The 18,492-nt window shown below is 46.9% G+C and overlaps 1 protein-coding gene across 2 annotated transcripts; it reads right to left on the bottom strand.

The window, feature by feature from the left end:
- Window positions 1-1,048: 1,048 nt before the first annotated feature.
- On the bottom strand, window positions 1,049-14,657 carry KLHL36 (kelch like family member 36). Of its 2 annotated transcripts, XM_009821349.2 has the most exons (4): window positions 14,583-14,657; window positions 9,605-10,678; window positions 8,611-8,768; window positions 1,049-2,142 (listed from the first exon to the last, which is right to left on the bottom strand). In XM_009821349.2, the coding sequence occupies exons 1-4, from the start codon at window positions 14,640-14,642 to the stop codon at window positions 1,587-1,589; spliced, it is 1,848 nt and encodes a 615-aa protein (XP_009819651.1). In that variant the 5' UTR covers window positions 14,643-14,657; the 3' UTR covers window positions 1,049-1,586. The 2 variants fall into 2 exon arrangements, with proteins under 2 accessions (XP_009819651.1, XP_059680767.1); XM_059824784.1 differs by lacking the exon at window positions 8,611-8,768 and having other exon boundaries at window positions 9,636-10,678; window positions 14,583-14,652.
- Between the last annotated feature and the right edge of the window lie 3,835 nt (window positions 14,658-18,492).

The following is an 18,492-nucleotide window of genomic DNA, read 5'->3' as shown; positions in this document are numbered from 1 at the left end:
CCTGAAAGCTGGCCAGACAGTCGGGGAATTTTAATATCTGCGGCAGAATCAGCTGTGTTTGTAGAGGGCAGACTAACACTTGGGTCGGAAATCTCTTTACTTGGTATGCAGAGGATGGGGTGACACAGAGGATCTAACAGACAATTTTCAATTCAGTCCCACTGTCTGGATCCCAAACACGGTCCTGAGTATGTTTTGGGCTCCTTCCTTTTGAACCTGTCTTGCTGGGGAAGGTGTTTGGTTGCATGCCTGATGAGCCATGGCTTTGAGTCCCCACCAAACCCATCAGAGAAGGCTACTCTCATAGAAAGACATTTTGAACTTGGAAAAAAAAAAGGGCGGGGGGGGAAAGTGTGAGCTATTAGCTCAGGTAAAAAAACCAAGTTGCTGTTCTTCAGGATTACCAAACCCCAATTGCTCACCCTTGGTTAATAAGCTTTTTGACAGCAGGCAAGTCTAGTATGGGCCCCTGCTCACTCCAGCTACTAGCTGTGACCACTGTGAGGCTTGAGCTAAATGAAGTGGATCCCAGCTTTCACAGCCTGGCAGGGCTGGGGAGGGACATCTTCTTGCTTCAAGTTCACCTGAAGGATCCTCCTGCCCTTTCTCCCCACTGTTACCCTACTCAGCAAACCCCAAACTCGCAGTGAGCTCTATCAGTTCCATCTGCTTTGACACCCGAGGCAAATCGTACCGTTTCCATCCAGATCCTCAAATCTTCTTTCAAGTTCTTCAGTAAGTTTTTTTTTCCCCTCATTCTGGGGCATGTTTTAAAGCCCAAGAAAAACTTCCTGTTGTGTTCAGATACAAGAAGTGCCACAACAAGGGATGGAAAAGTCATGTCAAGCACCTTTCCCAGCTTGCAAAGTTCACAATGCTATCAATCCAAGCCCAAGTCAACCCCATCTATTCTTTAGCCACACAGTAAGGTCTTCTTAATCTTAAGAGTACAGTGGAGTTATTTGCTCTTCAAGCAGATCTGACCTGCATTCACCAAAAGCAATATTCTCTTTGAACACTCATGTGTTCCAGAAATCTGATACTAACAACTCAAGAATGTATTGTAAATGAAATTTAACATTACAAAAATCGAAGATTTACAACATCGAAGATCCATTTAATTTTTTCTTAGCAGTTGCTTCTGAACTCCTTTGAACTGCTCTGTAACTTAAACCAGACACTTACTACTCTGCCTCCTCCCCCTTGACATTATCATCTCAGCCACAGATTCAACCGTATTTTAAAAAAGTTGATATAATACAATGTATGTGGAAATGCCATGAACCACAGAAGTAAAAGACTAAGCCTTAGTATTCAGGCGAGCAGCATCACCTCTCTTGCCATATCACCCCTTACGTAGTAGGAGGGTTGGTGGGTTTTTTTCTGGTTTCTTTTGTTGTTTTTACCTTAAACATGAGCTTAATCGAAAAAACACATTCAACTGTACATTTTCTGAGGCTTCAGAAGATGCCTTTTTCCCCCCCATTTAAAAAGAAAAAGAAAGACTCAAGGTTAGATAGAAATGATTTGATTAAATACAAGGTTCTTTCGGAGTCCACCATCAAAGGGTGGTTATCCAGAAGTAGTCATCTTCCTCGATCTTGATGTTTTTTTGTTTTCGTCTTTTTCTTTTTGTCCTCTGTTTTGGGTTTCAATGCGCAGACACATGCAGACACACCAGCAATTGCTTTGGGTAAGTCAGTTCCTTTGTACCACTTATTTTTCTCCTTATCATAAACCTGGACTGTTTTGGAGAAGACCGTTTCTTCCCAGCTGTAGCCTCCGAGGATATAAATCTTGCCTTCCCAAACTGCCACCCCTGACTCACTGTTTGCTTGCAACAGAGGAGCAACTCTGGTCCACTGGTTACATTGAGGGCTGTACGACTCCACGCTCAGGATGTCAAAACGAGCCATGGTTTCTATGTTGTCATCACTGCCACCAATGGAGTAGATATTGTCCTGTAAGGTGCACATGCTGTGCCACCCACGGGCAGTGATCATTGGCCTCTTCTCCTCCCAAACATCCGTGCGGTAATCGTAACACAGCAGGTTTTTTCTATAGGGGCCAATTTGGTAATCGTGGCCTCCTGAAATGTACACGAATTCCTTGTAGACTGTGCCAGCGTGGCCGTAGGTAAACCTAGGACAGACAAACAAAAATGATCCGACTTAGTACTTACGGATTTTATCAAGATACACAAGCATTCAACAAGGACTGGTACTAAAGAAGAAAATAAACAGTAACTAAAGACAGAAGAATCCCTAATCCTGTTAGTTACCCAGTAACTATTCTTATTCTTACTGCTTCACCCTGCGCTGCAGAGTGCTAAGGTACAACAATCACTTTTTAAGGCATCCTTTTCATACCTGGTCACTACAGAGCGCTAAGGTATGACAATCACTTTTTAAGGCATCCTCTACAGTGTGTCATACAACAGAAGTAACCCATCCTGCTCTAGTTGGCATGGCCTTCACTCCCATTTTCCTGCTCCAGTGCTTGGGTTGGATCAGTCTGAGAGGGCCAGAGAGGAAAAAATCCACCTCTCAGCAAGGGTTTCTATGACAGAAAGAGGAAATAATCAAGATACCTCTCAGACTTACCAGTAGCGATTAACCAAGAAAAACCAACACAAAAACTACCACTGCCTTCCCCTTCCACAGCTTCAGGATCATGAATCACGTTTCTTACCCACTAGTGTTCACAGCCCAGTTTATTTGCATGGTACACCTAGTGTCCTTTCCATGAGCTATCCATCCGCTCTACCACTCTACCTGCTATACAGGTGACAACTTCTTTGGTCACCCCAAGACAAGGCAACAGACCTCAGTCAATCATAGATCAGAGTCCACGTTTGAAATAAGACAAAATGAGGTGGTAGAAACCAACATCATGCATGCTGTTGCCACAGGGCAGAGAGAAAACCCCTTTGATCAGCTATAATAAAGCCACTACAAACCTAATCCTGGAGGCTGTTCTTAACTTCACATTAGGTTATTTCTGATCAAACCCTTTTGAGCTCTTAGAAGCGGAATGCTAAGGCAAGGGACAGCCTCGGCTTCTTTGAACACACCCTTCCTGCACATGCCTTTTTCTTTTCTTGGGCACGGGGAGGGTGTCAAAAGCTGTAACTGCAGCACCAGCCTCAGGAAACTGGCTCACGCACTGGTAGGAGCCCAAACAATGTAATACCCATAGGACTGCAGAGCAGTATACTCATCAATGCTGTACTCACGAGCCTCTACTACCATCCTTTGTAGTCAAGGACTCAAGACAACTCAACCTCTATGGCAGACAAACCTAGGTTAGCGTTACTTTAGCCTGGAATGCTTTTGAACCATGCCTGAACACGCTCGAAACTCAACGTGGATAGAACCTTGAGCTCTTTTTATTTCGCATGGTAATAGTTTCTCTCAGCTACACAAACGGTATCATAACTTCTTCCACATGCCTAAGTGCCAAGCGCTTTTGTGCCAAGGGAAAAGGTGGAATAGAAAAGAAAACCCACATTTACCCTGAAAGCACAACACTTCTGAGAAAAGCTAAAAGATGTTTATTATTCTAGATGCCTACCGAAGCTTCTGATCCCTGACCAGTGTCTGAATCAGATATTTTAACAGGCTCCTGCTACAAGAAACAGAAAAATCCTTGACACACTTGGCCTAAGAATGCTGAGTGGCCGGGACAGACCTTGTAACTACAGGGGCTGAAGGCCCATCCCTGGAGACCTTGCAGGGATGACTTCAGAACTGTACTGCTTCTTGGCCACTCAGGAAAAAGAAAGAAAGAAAAAAGAGAAAAGACTAAGGCATAGTTATGAGACTTCATCCAAAAAGGCAACTCAAAAATTCCACAGCTCACAATCTGCCTAACCACGCAAGCACGTAACTCATGCTCGGTGCTTCTGTTTGACATGAAATACCCCGAGCACATGCACTCCAGCTTCCGCACCTGCCAGAAATGCTACGGCTGGTGTAGTGTACCTCGATGCTGCTCTAACTTGTTTGTGGTCTCTTACGGACAACGTAAGCATTGTCTCCAGTGGCACACAGTCTGGTTGGTAGAGTCTTTGCTTCTCTATATACACAGGAATGGGTCTTAAAAAGTAGACTACCTATCTGGGAAGTAGGATGGACAACTCAAATTAATTTCCCTTCTCAAACTGCACTAGATTTTAAACCCACATCTAAGCAGCCAGCTACCTGGAGGACATGCAGTGCACTCCACTGTGGAGGTAGTGTCAGATAACAGATAGTTTTGAGGAGTCAGAAGGAGAAGAGTGCAATGACACTGAATCCAACACGAAGCCCAGGGTTATTGTCCTGCTGATAGCAGTCACATTACATTCAGCATTTGAAAAAAAAAAAATGACCGTAAGTTAAGAAAAATTTGAGCGACCTTTGGAGAAGTAGGTTAAATGTTTTCCTACACTACCTGGAAAGTGGAATTCTGTACAGGTAAGCGAGCAATAGAGATTTTCTCTCAAGTACATGCATGGAGTCTAGCATAGACAGCTACAGAAAAAGCACTGATGCTTTTCTTTTTGCCTCAATCAATGGGTTATGTCTAGTGAACAGCAATAGCTGCAAGAGTAATTTGAAAGAGGCAATCATATTTGAAGCATCAAATCGACTATCACTTTGTTATTTTCCAATACAGGGAGTTTAACTGTTGAAATACGCTAGCGGTGTTTCGCTTTGCCTGACTTCTGAAAAGCTCATCCAAAATTGCACATACCCTGCTTCACATTAATAGAAAACTGCATGAAATATAATGTACAAATTGAAAGCAATCAATAAGAATCCTTTCTGCAAGCCCTGTGGTTTAAACAGAACAGGACACTTCAATACAGTGGGTCCAGCCATCCTCTAACAGAAAGCATTAAGCGTTTTGGCAGCGTTATCTACACGAGTGGCCAGAAAAAGATAGCAGCGTTAAGGAGAAAGAAGTTTCAATTCAGAACATCTGCTAGAGCCAGCTGCTGATTTTGAGTAACTTACCTAGATACAATGCTGCAAAAATTACAGTTTCTGACACAGCAACACCATTCAGTAAATGCTAGAAAATCAACCATTTATTTTCGTAAAGAGAAGAACACTTGGCCTAACTCGATAAAGCTTTGGGAATCCCCTACTCCAACTGAAGTCCAGGAGAGCTGCGGTTGCTCTGAATCTCAGTGTCCACCTGTGGCAGCCCTGCGAGATTATTCATGACAGAACTGGCAGAGGAGATACCATCATTCGTTAACCTGTTCCAACACATTTCCTCATACAACTGCTGTCAGTTGTTCTGCCAAACTTTAACCTAGGGCCACTCAATTAATTTCACTGATGTCTTCAGCAGACTTTTTCACGGTCTATTCAAGATGAGAACACATTGCACCAACTTCTGCTCTGCCAAGCTTGTCAGCCACCGCTGCTCCCTTCCGGGCTAGAAACTACGGCAGCAACTGCTCCCAAAGAGCCTGGGAAAATGGGGAAAAAAATACAGGACCTCTCTGAAGACTGGGAAAGGTATCCCACAACCAAGGACCCTAATGAGAGTCAGGCAAAATTCACTTGTAGCAAACTTGGACCAGGTCCACCCTTTAGATAGCTCGGCTGAAGTTTTTCAAGTTAAGCATCTGCCTCAAGAGGCTGTGTTTTCTTCTTCAGTAAGACAGCATTATTTCAGTCAAAACAGCTCAGCTCCTTCCAAGAAAGCCGTTGGGGAAAACGACATGTTGTTTTGACCACGTTGGGGTGGGAAGGGGGCAGGGGAAAGAAGAGATAAAAAAGAGCTTGCAAAGCTCTTCCTTAGAGGAGCATGACTGTGCCTGTGTACAGCAACATGGACACAGGATTTGGCAGCGGACAGGAGGCGTGTGTATTCAAGGACGCAACCATTGCCTTTCCCCCAAAAATCTCCACGCACGTGGCAAGCTATAACCCTTGGGAAGGAAAAAAAATAAAACCATTTTCTGCATGTTCAGAGCAGAAGCTGTAACAAATATAACCTCTGAGACTCCAACCCCACACAGCTCAAATTGAACTACGCAAGCCTACACCCCAGCAGACCTCAACGTGTGCCCATCCCTCCAGGGAACAGTCTTGCAGGCAGCTGCTGGCTTCGAGCAGTCAGAAACGCCACCCGAGCTGTGGCCAGGGAGCCTGCTTCTGGTGGCCATGCACCCAAGAGGACAAAAAACCTGCCCCTGTTCTCTTCAGAAGGAAGACGACAGGAAAATGCAGGGAACAAGGCAGCTATGTTGGGACATGTTGCCTCATCAGGCAATCAGGAAGCAGAGGATTGGAGCTTCTGACTTCCTCTACATAAGGAGAAAAGACCTGCTGCTAGAACAGGGCTGGGGAAGATGTTATTGGGGTAAAAACAGTAACTAAAATCACTTTGAGGAACAAAAGCATGTGGTGGGGAGGAAAAAGAGATCAGATCAAGAACGTGTTGAAGGGAAGACAGGAGTACACAGAAGAAACGGTAACTAGCACGCTTTCTTCTAGTCTTGAATAGATCACAAGATTCTCTCTCATCCTTCCTCCGCTGTCGGCAAATCCATCTGAAGTACATCAGGAAAGGACGGCCCAGATCCCTTCCAGCAGCCACCCACACCTGCCAGAGCCGCTCCTCTCTCTGAGCTCCAGCAGCGTTCGCTTGCCCCTGCATTCGGAAAGGTTTCTTTCTGTTGTCCACCTCTGCGCTGATTTCTGCCGTTTTCAATCCACATAAAGTTCTTTTTGCTTTATCCCTTCTGTGCAGAAAAAAGGTTGTTGCAAACAATATACTGCCCAACGCAAGAGTTGTCCAAAAGGAGAAAGAGGGCTGAAAAAGCAGAAGATCTGAAGGTACTAAGTGTCCGTTAAGATCTAACAAAGACATGCTAACATGCAAGAAAGCAGCTACATGGAAAAGTGGGAAACCATCTGGTTCACGACGCAGCTGCACAAACACCTGAGCTGGCACAAGGGACAGTTTCATGGGACGCGGCCAGAGCGGGCAATAAGAGAGGATGCAGAACTCTTCTTTTGGGATGCAGCAATAACTTAAAATAGTCGCTATACTACAGCCTAACCCCGCAGCTTAGCAACCGGCTAAGTCAGTGTAAGTGGGGTCTATCCCATAAGGGGGATTTTTGCCTAGTCCAAGCAGATCAGCTAGGCAGTCTAATAAGAAACTAACACCCCCCACGTCAAAGTTCACTTTTAAATGCTGCAGCTGCAAAATTCCCAAAGCCAACACACAGGCAGCAGCAGGAACATGCAGAAAACCTGCCCCTCTTCTGGCAGCTTACAGTCTGCAAGCTTCCCCAGGACTTGATGATCTTACAGGTCTTTTCCAACCTTAGTGATTCTGGGGAAAAAAATATCCATACCAGTTCTAAGGTGAGTGTTTTTCTAACAATATACAAGGCAGGTCACATCTACGTTTCTTTGAAAAATGCTTTTTAAAAAGAAAAAAGGAAAAGCTGTGCCACAATTTCTATGAGATGTTACTGGGATCTCACAGCCCACCCCAATTAACAGAAGGGCTTAGGAACTGAAGACACTCTCATACACAGCTTCCCAGGAAAGATTGTGATGTTTAGCCTCAACTGCTAGATCTGCCCGTGTGAGCAGAAATAAAACGAGAAAAAGCATCCTGCTCCTGAAGAGCACTCGAGCCCAGCTGTTAGCCTGGATCAGACTCGCATTGCAGCACCTGCCCAAAATAGAACTGGGCAACAGGCTTCTGTGCCTTCGCCGGCTGCCTCCGGCTCTGCAGCTCTGCAGCTGAGGCAACCAGGGAAAAAAGCCTGAACTTTCAAATCAAATTGCAAGTCTCTGCTTCGCGATGCCGCTAAGAAAGCAAGCACTGCTGCTGAAGTTGCAGGGTTCAGACGTGATGAAAATACCAGCTGTATAGCCAACACTCCTGTAATTTTCATGAGTGTGACATATTACTAAATCTGAATAGCTGTTTGCAAATGAAATGCTATCGTACCATTCTTACGAAGTCACCGCTCAAACGCTGATTCAAAATACTAGCAATGCCCTGTGCTGCTGTTACAAGAAGAGCTGCAGTACTAAAGATTCTCAAAAGTAGAGCAGCCAAGTTTTAACTCAGACTGAGAGAAAGAGCGGTCACGCTTGCCGGGTTTATCTATGTGCAATACAGGTAAACGTGGTTTACCTGCAACAGTCAACCTAAGCAACCAAACAGACAGAAACACCTTACAAGGAAAACAGTCATGCCAAGGTGACAAAGTAAGGCCAAATAAATGATAAAAGCCTTTGATCAAGTTCTAAACAGTGCCTCTGAAAAGATTCAGCTCCAAGTGACCTCAGGAAAAATATTTGAAGAGTAGTAGAGCGAAATTACAAGAGCTCTCCCTCCCGTCCTTCAGACGTACCTCAGGACAAAAATTAAAACCAGTCAAGCTGACATGGGGCACGCTGCCTGGAAGAGATGGTCGCTCAAATACCAAATGCTGATACGCTTTGTTACTTGCCGATACCTTGTTGGTTATGAATCCCCTTGCCTCCCTTCCAGGGATACCCGTTCACCAGTTGAAGTCACACAAGCTCCCTTTACTACCGTTCTTCAAACACGGGATAACTTTCCAAACATCTCCGTTACCTGGGCAAGCCTGCTATATAGGACCATGAATCCTTCTGAGGACTGTAGGTCTCAACTGAAGAAAGGGCTCCATTTTCATTCCTGCCACCAACAGCTACCAGCATGTCGGTAATAGCTCCCAGGTAGAAATCTACACGGCGCTGTCTCATGGAGGCAACCTGTCAAAAAAAATAACATGCTGACATCTTCAAACATCTGGTAAGCAAGCTGACTTCAGGTATATTCATGTCTGAGGACAGGATAGTTGCTTCTTCCCATTTATTTGGGAAGGAGAGCTACTGGTTTTGACCATTATATTCATAAAATACTTCTGTTTTTCTGCAGTGGCATGTTACATAGCATTCATTTTCAGAAAAGGGGACAACAGGAAGCATCTAAGAGACCGGTTACTCTATAAATGTTTGTGTTACATGGGCCTCCTTCCAAAACGCTGCAAGAAACACGTATTGGAATCACTCAAAACCACGACTGAAGCACAGAGGATGATTGGTTCATATAGGAACCTGCACTGGCCGCAGGGTTTTACAGCAGGACTGGAAATGAACAGCTTGTTCTAAGAGACATTTAGCACTGAGACATTTGACAAGTGTCAGAGACATTCTCTTTTCATATCAGACCCATTTTTGATTTAGTTATTATGTGCTACTGCTTGAGAAAGATGAACTAAGCAATCACCTCTAAGTCCATTCTAGCATTATTCCCAAAAGTAATCTAAAGAGTTGCAGGTGGATGCTGACCAGGAATTTCACAGATGAGATGCCCAAATCCCAAGTGAAGTTGAAAATCTGCCCCAAACTCTTTTGCTGCATGTCTAACTTAAGCATTCCCATAAAGGCTTCAAACAGCTGCTTTTTCAACCTAAATAACTTGACTTTCCATTTGCAAGTGTTGCTGTGTTGGCTATTCTAACGAGCCCTGTCCTTCCACCAAAATGAAGAAAACACTCTAGACATTAAGGACTTTAAACAGAGAAATAATACAGCTTAAGTCTCACCTTTATCCACTGGTTACAGCGGGGATCATACCTATATAGGAGATTTGAAGCTGCATCCCCTCCATTGTCTCTTGAAAAGCTGCCTCCGGCTATGAAGATGAAGCCTCCCAAGACGGCAACGCAGTGGTGACTTCGTCTGGCTGGGAGAGGGGTTTCTGCTACCCACTGCCCCTTTCTGATGTCCAAGAAGCAGGTATCGTCACTCAGTTCCAGGCACCGTTCGGAAACCTCCCCACCCACGAAGAGGAGCCTCTCCTCGCAGGTCCGCAGGGCTGTCCGTTTGTTTTGCAGCACTGGCTGAGCCGTGACGTTGTTATGGTAGTTCACCGCCTCCTCTATAAACCCCTCACAGTTTGCTTCTTTGGGAAGAAGAGAGCAGACAGCAGGCTTGACTCGATGGAGGAGATCACTTTTAGGTATCAAGGGAAAATGAATGTTATCCAGAACCTGGTAAGCCTCGTTCTCCCTTTCCGGGTACTGGGTAAGCCACTGCAAAGCAGCCTGCAGCAAGTCGTGCTCACACTCCTGCTGCACGTTGCTGCTGTCCAGGTATTGGCACAACTTCTGCAAGGAAATGTTCTGCAGGAAGTCCGGGGTGAAAGACAGCGTGCCGAAGTTCTGCAAGATGAAAGAATCAATGTAGGAGTCAAGGCGCTTCAGGTTGTAAATAGAGGCTAGCTCTTGCAGGTACAAATAGTTCTCCTCGCTGACTTCGTTCTCCAGATACTCGCAACAGAAGTCGACCACCTTCCAGATCTGCAGCAGGTGAGCTGTTTCGAGCACGTAGTCGATATTGCCTCCATCTAAAGACAGCTCACTGCCATAAAGGAAATCCACCACAGCCTTGAGACCAATATAAGAGGCTCCAAAAAGTTCAACCTCTTTTTGGTGGGCTTCTCGCATACCAATGGTGAACATAGAGTTGAAGTAGTCACTGCAAACAGCGAGGAGGTTCCGATGGGCAGGGACTCTCTGCTCATCCACCACGAGGACAATGTCACAGAAGAGGCCTCGGTGCCTCTGCTCGTTCAGGCTCTGAAGAACTAGACTAGAGTGGTCATCCCACCTGTAGACCTGGAGTGAACAAACAGTGTCAGGCAGACGTTTCCTTCACCAAGGTAAATTTCAGTGTGCACAAACTGTTTTCCCATTAGATGCAGTCATACAGGAGAGAGGGAAAGCTTACCGGTGTTGCACGTTTATAATAGATTCTGATTTGAAGCAGTTGGCAAGCAACACAGCACGAGCCCAAGCCCCTCACCTTCACTTTGAAAGGCCTATGCAGACTTTTACTGCTTCCTCCTCCCCTTTTTTTTTTTTTAATAATTGACTCCTACCTCCTCCACAATGCTGCATCCAAACCTCCTCCCTGATGATTTATACAGGCACGATTTTCTGAAACTCTGCCACTCATTGTCTTCGAGACATCTTGCTGACATTTCCTTTCTTACTTGTCCCCCAAATGACTCCTTACAGAGTTCTTCTCAACTAAGCTACTCACTAAATATTTGGAGTGGGAGACACATGTAGCAATATGCCAAATTCTCATTCAGCCCATGTATTGTTTGGGTTAGTGCTTCCTTGACAGCTACCCCCTCTTAAATCTTTTCAGAACTCTGCATTACTAAGCTCGTCAGGGTAAAATCCTTCTCTTTCTTTCCATATTATTCCAGGCACACACACTGCATTCAAAAATAATAGCTGTTTATTTATGTGCAAAGCCACACATGTGGATAACTTATTCCCATAAGACTTCTTCTTGTTTCCAGAAGCCGAGGTAGTTTTTGTTTTAATGAATGCGGCTAAATATTTTTCTTTTAAAGAAAGGGGAAAATGCCCTCAGAACACATCCGTTAAGCGCCCTTCTGGGATCCCGCTGGTCCAGACATTCTTCCCACCAGCTCCGTCCGTGCCACAGAGCTTTTGAGGCAACCAGCGTTCACCCCTTTCTCAGAGACTTGTGTTACCGGTCTTAAGAAGAACCAAAAAGGAAATGTTTTGTTACCCCTTGAATGTCCTGCAGAACACGTATTGAAGGGGCTGGTCACCCCAGTATGTCAAGCGATGCAGCTTTTAGGACCATCCTGAAGGAATGGAATGCTTGATGGTACAGTCAGTTACCTTGTGATCTCTCTTAATAAAAGCCAGGTTAAGGTAAATGCAAATACATAACTTTAATTACCAAATCTGAAACAGGCAGAGTTGCAGAGCCTGTAAGAACATGTAAGAGAAATGAAAGGAGGTGGAAAGGAAGCACATCTGTGGATCGTACCTAAGCGAGCTCTGAACAGCTCTGGCTGTAGGACTCTGGGTCTTGCCCAGTTCTACACCCTCAGGCTGCATTCCCAAAAGTGACACCCTGAAAAGGTGCCTCAGTCCATATCTACACCGAAAACAGTCACACAGATGACCTGAGGTCTCTTCAAGCCTCTCAGGGATTCAACCTTTCCTCCCCCGAACTGTTGCTTCTCCTAGAAATCCTAACTATCCGTGGCTTTCCCGGTTTCCCAGACAGAAAGCATATGATTAGTGCTGTCTGGCTAAGCCATTAATGGGTTGCTTAAACCATGGTGAGACAACCTCTCTACCCACCTGGCTGGGAAAGGTTCAAGTCCTAGAGCCAAGTTTTTTTCCCCTGCACGCAACCATCACTCTAGAAATGCGCTCCGTGTACATAATTTGGTAGCTGTACTTTTAGGCGATGAGAAAACCAGGATTAACGCACGTGGCTCACCACCGTCCAGACGCGATGGCAGCTAATCACCCTCAGCTAATACCGACGCTGGGAGCCTGACCTCCCACGTCTGCCTTCAGCAGTCGGTGGTATAGCGACGGGCAGTCCGCCAAAGATGAGACCCAAATTAATAACCAAATGTGCTGCTCTTAGCGTGACATCCCAGCGGTTTCTCTTCAGTTTTGCTTATGCTCTTTTCCAAACAATGGAGACTAAGCTGCCAAAAAGCCTTCTGTTGGAGTAACTTTGTACATGCAAGCGTACAGAGTTAATCTAAGTGAATCTAAGTGAAGAGGCTTCAATAACCGTAAGTTTTCTGGGCCAAAACTCTTTAATTTGCCTTATACTCATTGCCTCATCATATCTCTGGACTTAAAAAGGGATCTACAGCATAGACAACAAAGTAACTTCCACTGCGGAATAAAACTGCCAGAGATCTGTAACAGAAAAAAATACGGGGTTTAAGGACTGTGCAGTTTTTCATCTTCACTTTTCTGAGGTCGAGAAATGCTGATATCGTGCAGGAGCCCAAGCAGAGACCAGGGGATGGAGGAGGTGGGAAGAAGAGTAAATATGGCAAAGGACAAACCACGCATTTGTGGCAGCTACGATAAAGGACAGTGGATGAAGAGACAATAACTAACATCTTACAGCACCCTCTCCTGAACCTGACTCATGGGGGACACTTATTGGATTAAACCAAAAACATACTCCCTCTCGTCTCTGTAAATTGGCTGATCATTTCTCTCTAATATTCCCTAATACCACCATCGGGCATAACAAGATTACACCGGAATATAAGATTTGCCAGAGATCCCTATTCACTTAGCCGGCTGTCGAGTCAGCAGCATAATCCTGACCGCAAACACGCCTGACAACTCGTACTCCTAAAATCCTTGTTGCCATGTAGAACCGCTGCTCCTTCAGAAACCAAGCATAAAATCATTACGTATGGCACTGGATGGACTCAGAATATATTAACGTATTTCAGCCACTTAGCAAGTTCAGTCGTTCAGTGGGCAAATACCAGAAGCTGATAGCTGCGCATTTCAAAACCAAGACTAATTTTATACTAAACACGAACATCTTTCTCAAGCTTTTTATATTCTGTAGAACAGCTTTAGCATTATCTAGTAATTCTAAGTTTAACAGATAGTGACAGCTGCTGTCTAAGCAAGAAAATAAAACAATGCTGTCAAGTTAATTAATTTTTAATGTGATGAATTATTATTACATTCAGACGAAACCATTTAAATGGTAGACAGGATCAGCACTCAGGGGGAGATTATATTGGTAGGGATGCATTTAAAAATTAGTCCTATTTATCTTTTATCAATTGTATTAGAGCAGTATTTTAACTTCTTTCAGATTCAAAGATCTAATTTCTTCCAGATTGCTAATGCAGTACCGCTACTCATCAGTGATGCAAACCAAAATGAGATCTGTCTCATTCAACTTTAATAAGACGGATACAGGCACTGAAAAGTTTTTCTCTTCTAGCTTCTGTCGGCAGTACAAGGTACTTGCTCTGCAGCATCCATAACCCAGTGCTCGCACTAGAACCGAAAAGCAGTTTTCACTGGTATGAAACAAAGTGAACAAAATAATTACAGCTGATATTAGTGTCTTAGAAATCTTAGGACATCATCCTGATGACCTGCATAAAGAGCTACCTAAGACGGACTTCCATGGATTCCCAATTAAAATCAATGTATATGTGCAGACAGAGATTCTAGACAAAGAAAATTACCCTCACAAACCTAAGGAAGTATCTTGATTTCACTGGAAGAGCTACTGTTTGCAGGATCAAGACTCCCGTCTCGTACAAAAGAAGGACTAAACCTAAAAAGTAAGCCCAGCTTTGCTTCTGTAACTAGCTTGGACTTTATGAGATGGATCAGTACGAAAAATTCCCAAAATAAACACATCGCGTTTAATGACTGAATTTTTGGTGTAGAGAAAATACTGTGCTGCGATGACGTGGGTTTCTTTTTTAAGTTATGAGTCATGATGAGCAGATGCCCATTTGCTGCTGCTGCTTTTTTTTTTTTTTTTAAATCACTAGGTAGCAACTTTTCCTATGGAAACTATCTGAGCAGGTAGACCACCATTTTCATACCTCTTTGTAAAAGCTCAGAATAATCACAATCCTCCAAAACAGTCCACCCAAAGGAGAGCCTTCTCCCCCCTTCTTGTTATTTCTGTAACTCGCTTTTTTCGGTAGGCAACACAAAACGTACAAACCTTTGAGGATTCACTTATCTTGTGCGGACGACAGATCCTGGTTTGCCTGGTTCCCTCCATGGCAGGCTGATCCGCGGCACTCCTAGAACAAAAGCAAAAGACGACGTTAGCAGCACACCAATCCTTTCAGAGCCCTAAAACCCACAGTGCTGAATAAATAACGCAATTAAGAAGACCTGCACATGCTAATCTGCAGCTTGAAAATGTTTTGAGTTTTTTTTTTTTTTTTTTCCCGCTCCCTGGTGCTGTTTTCTCCTGTTCCTAATCCTCGGTTGTGTCAACAAGTTGGTCTATGCTGGGTAGAACCAAAGACCAGCGCGTGTACTATCGATGGGAAGTTACTTACTTACTGCTAGTCCCCGCTACAGCTGCCAGAGGTAAAACCATTTCCTTTCCACTGCCAGCAAGGCCACGCTTTGGACCCCAACCCCTCCCGGGGCAGGGGTGACCCGAGCGCCGGGGCTGCCCCGCGGGGACCCGCCGCCGCAGCTCATCCTCCGCCCGCCGCGCTCCCCGCCGGCAGCCGGCCCGTCCTCGGGAGCCGCAGCGGCCGCGCGTCTCCGGGAAGAAAACACAAACCGCGGGGAAAAAAGCAAAGCAGTCACAAATACCAGGAGCCGGGGAGGCGGCAGCGGCGCCCGCGGGAAGGGGCCTCGCAGCCGCCCGCACGCTCCGGCCGCTGCAGCCGCCACGACCCCCCCGGAGCGAGCACGGAGCGAGCACGGAGCGAGCACGGAGCGAGCACGGAGCGAGCACGGAGCTAGCACGGCGCGGCGTCCCTGCGGGCCGCGGGCAGCCTCGCCTCGGGGCCCGCCGCGGCCATGGCCGGCCCAGGAAATGCCGGCTGGCGGAGCGGGGAGGGCCCAGGGGAGGGCCCAGCGCCGGGCAGGCCGCGGGGCCGGGCGGGGCCGGGGGAGGTGCCGCGGGGCCGGGCCGCGGCGGCTGCGGTGACCCCGCCGAGAGCAAATGGCGGGCGGGCCCGGGCCGGGCGGCGGGGACCCCCCTCCCCCGCAGCGCTCGGGGCCTTTCCCCGCCGCAGCCCGGGCCGGGGGCGGTGCTGGCAGGGCGAGGAGCGCTCGGCCTGAGCGCAAAGCCCGGCCGGCGCCCATGGCGGGCCGGCCAAGGCCATCGGCACCTCCGCGTCAGGGGCGCTCGTTAGGGCGAGCGCGGGGTACGTGGCGGTGTTACTGTGTAAAGCGGTGACAGATGAACTGTGCGGGGGGGGGGGGGGTGCGCCCAGGTCCGGCGAGAAGCCCGGTCACCGTCTCGTCTTGCTTCCCTGGGCATGGCACTACCCGACCTCAAAGATGCCTAGTCTGCAGCAGGCACCTCTTCAGCAACGCGTGCTGCTGGAGGGCTTTTCCTCATCGATTGGGGCCCGGGAGGCTTAACAGTTACTAAAAACCACCTTGGTGAAGGGCAGGGCTGACAGTCCACCTCCTTCAGGGATGAAGAAAGATGCAAAGACTGTACGCAGACCCCACCGAGTCCCATTTCAGTGCGGAGGTCTTCGCTAAAACGCTACAAGTGACAAAATCCCTTTGTCAGTCCAGCGCTCCCCGGCACCTTCCAGGGGCTATCGTCAGGACTGCAGAAGACGACAAGATTGTGCGCGCATCCAGGCCCTGCCTGCTCTCACCGAGGGCAGTCCGGCTTGGACACGGGGGGACGGGGCAGTTGCTGCTGGCAGAAGACGATGTGCACAGCGTGGAGCAGTGGCATTTTAAACGAGGGGAGCGTGCCAGGGCTGCCTGGGATGTCAGCACCGTCGCCTACCCCAGCCGTTGTCCGGCCCTCCACGGCGGGTAGCTGCTCCGGCACTGGGGCAGTAGCATCCAACTGGCTGCGTCTGGTCTTCAGCCGCCCCAGAAAAGCGGAATGATGATGGGTTTATACTAACCTAATTGATTATCAAGTCTGAAGATGAGAATCATTTTTGCTAGCCCTTGTGACGGTGGGAACCCACAATAAAGACCCTCAGTTCCTGGACTGTCTGGGTCAAAAAACTACCTTAGTGACACCCTAATGCTAACTGTGATCCGTAAATTCACAGCAGCCTCTTCCTGAAAAAGGGTATTATTCTCTCCATCGTTTTCTCTCCTCCTGCACAGAAAAGACACAGATGGAGAAGCAGGACTGGGGAGAGCCACATAGAAAGATCAGAAAGGAAGCAAAAAGGTGGGGGGGCAAAGAGCCACAGGAGCAAGGCGCTAGCAGTGTATTTGAGGAGAACAGCTAAGCCTCCTGTGGGACCACGGCTCTGTAGAGCCCTCCTGTTTGCTCAGCTCCCTCTACCCGCTCTGAGGCCCTTCTTGAACTTCGTTAGTACCGTCTAGGCAGCTGAAGGGCAGTCCAGATATCCACAACTTCATGCTTGCTGGAGACATTTTTTTGAGGAAGTCCGTAAGTCCTCTTTTAAGTCCTTTCACTTTCTCCCTTGTCTGTGCTTCCTCTGTGAGATGGATAGATGCTCCTGCCAGGCCAGTGACATCTTCCTGCACAGGATGAAAAGACCCATGTGTGGGAGATGGAGGTCTCAAAATTCCCGTATGAAAAGCAAATCAGAGCTCATCGAAGCCCGAAAAGTAGGTATTTTCCCCTCTCCGGTCACAGCCTGATGAAACTGAGCACAACTTTTATTCCTCCATGCATTAAAAGAAGAAATCCGTGAAAATGTGTCAAAGAGAAAGAAGAGAAGCAAAGAGAAGAGGTTTGGTCCCACAAGGCAGGCATGCATTTCTGAGGTTTGAATCTGGCACTGAAAAGTGTGAGGCAGGAAGTTCCCAATGAATATAATTCAAACACTCCAGCCACTGGGTCACAGAGACCGAGACACGGTAGAGGTTTTCTCCTTCTAAGGGAAATGACATTTCAGTCACCCACCTCTGCCCTGGGAAACATCAGGAGCTGAGGAACAAGCTTGAAGAGCCAAGGACAACCAGCAGCTGGTACAGTTATGAACAGCAGCAAGGTAGTGCCAAAGGATGATAAATGCAGACTACAAAAAAAAAAAACCAGGTTCATGAGCAGATAATGGCCAGCATAAAGGCTTTTAAGAAAGAAAAAGTGTTCCTAAAGACAGTTGCAAAAGAAAATCAATAGAAATTCAGAACTATTAATGTGTGATGATATTATCATCTAGAGCCTGCAGTCTACAGATGCTGAGTGTGATTCACCCAGATGCCGTGTCCTACGCTTGCAGTGACTTCAGAACTATTTCTCTCTTCCCTATGACCTCACCTGCCTCACAGAGATGCACTGCAGCAATACGCTCATCTTTTGGGCCCTGGTGCTACGGGGAACCTCGCGTCATTCAGGGCTCTCTCTGGAAGAAGCTGCGTGCAGGATTAGGGCTTCATATTGTATGGCGGTAAATGATGTGTCTTACAATTAGCACATGCTCGGGCGATCTTGGTCCTCGCGGTGTCTGGAAACACGGAGTAACTGTGTGTGCTAATGAGGTTTCTCACTGTTCAGACCACATTTACAACGTATTGACGTGAAATAAATAATGAACGTTGCACTGCAAACTTTAAAAGAAACAAAATGTGATACTTTTTATCATGGAATGTAGTTTTTATTAAATCTGCAATACCCAGCCCTCCAGGTTTAGGGTAGAAACCCGCTAACAAGGACTGGTTTGTAAAACTCCGGTCCTTGGGCACAACAACATCTGGTGACGTTTATTTCGAGCTGAGTTCTGGAAAGCAAAGGAGCTGTCTCTGTTCCTGCGGACACAGGACTGAAGCGCAATCTTACAGACAACCCTTCTCCTTTTGCCTGAACCCCAGCATCTCGCATGAGCGCATCGGCTTGGGCTGGATCCCGCGGGTTTACCCCGCAGTGCTGCAGCGCAGCCCGGCAGAGGGAGACCGCTCCCTCTGAAACGGGGGGAACCCACTCCCACTCG

The sequence above is a fragment of the Gavia stellata genome, chromosome 15 (genome assembly GCF_030936135.1).
Source record: "Gavia stellata isolate bGavSte3 chromosome 15, bGavSte3.hap2, whole genome shotgun sequence".
Classification (NCBI taxonomy): Eukaryota; Metazoa; Chordata; class Aves; order Gaviiformes; family Gaviidae; genus Gavia; species Gavia stellata.
Note: the sequence above shows the minus strand (reverse complement) of the source record. Positions and strands in the feature narration are given on the sequence as shown.

Bases quoted from the DNA above. Each gene is read 5' to 3' on its own strand.
- KLHL36 (XM_009821349.2), bottom strand. From the start codon at position 14,642: ATGGAGGGAACCAGGCAAACCAGGATCTGTCGTCCGCACAAGATAAGT. The intron at 10,679-14,582 runs GTTTGTACGTTT...TGTTCACTCCAG, and splicing joins AGATAAGTGAATCCTCAAAG to GTCTACAGGTGGGATGACCA. The intron at 2,143-8,610 runs GTAACGGAGATG...TGTCTGTCCTAG, and splicing joins TATATAGCAGGCTTGCCCAG to GTTTACCTACGGCCACGCTG.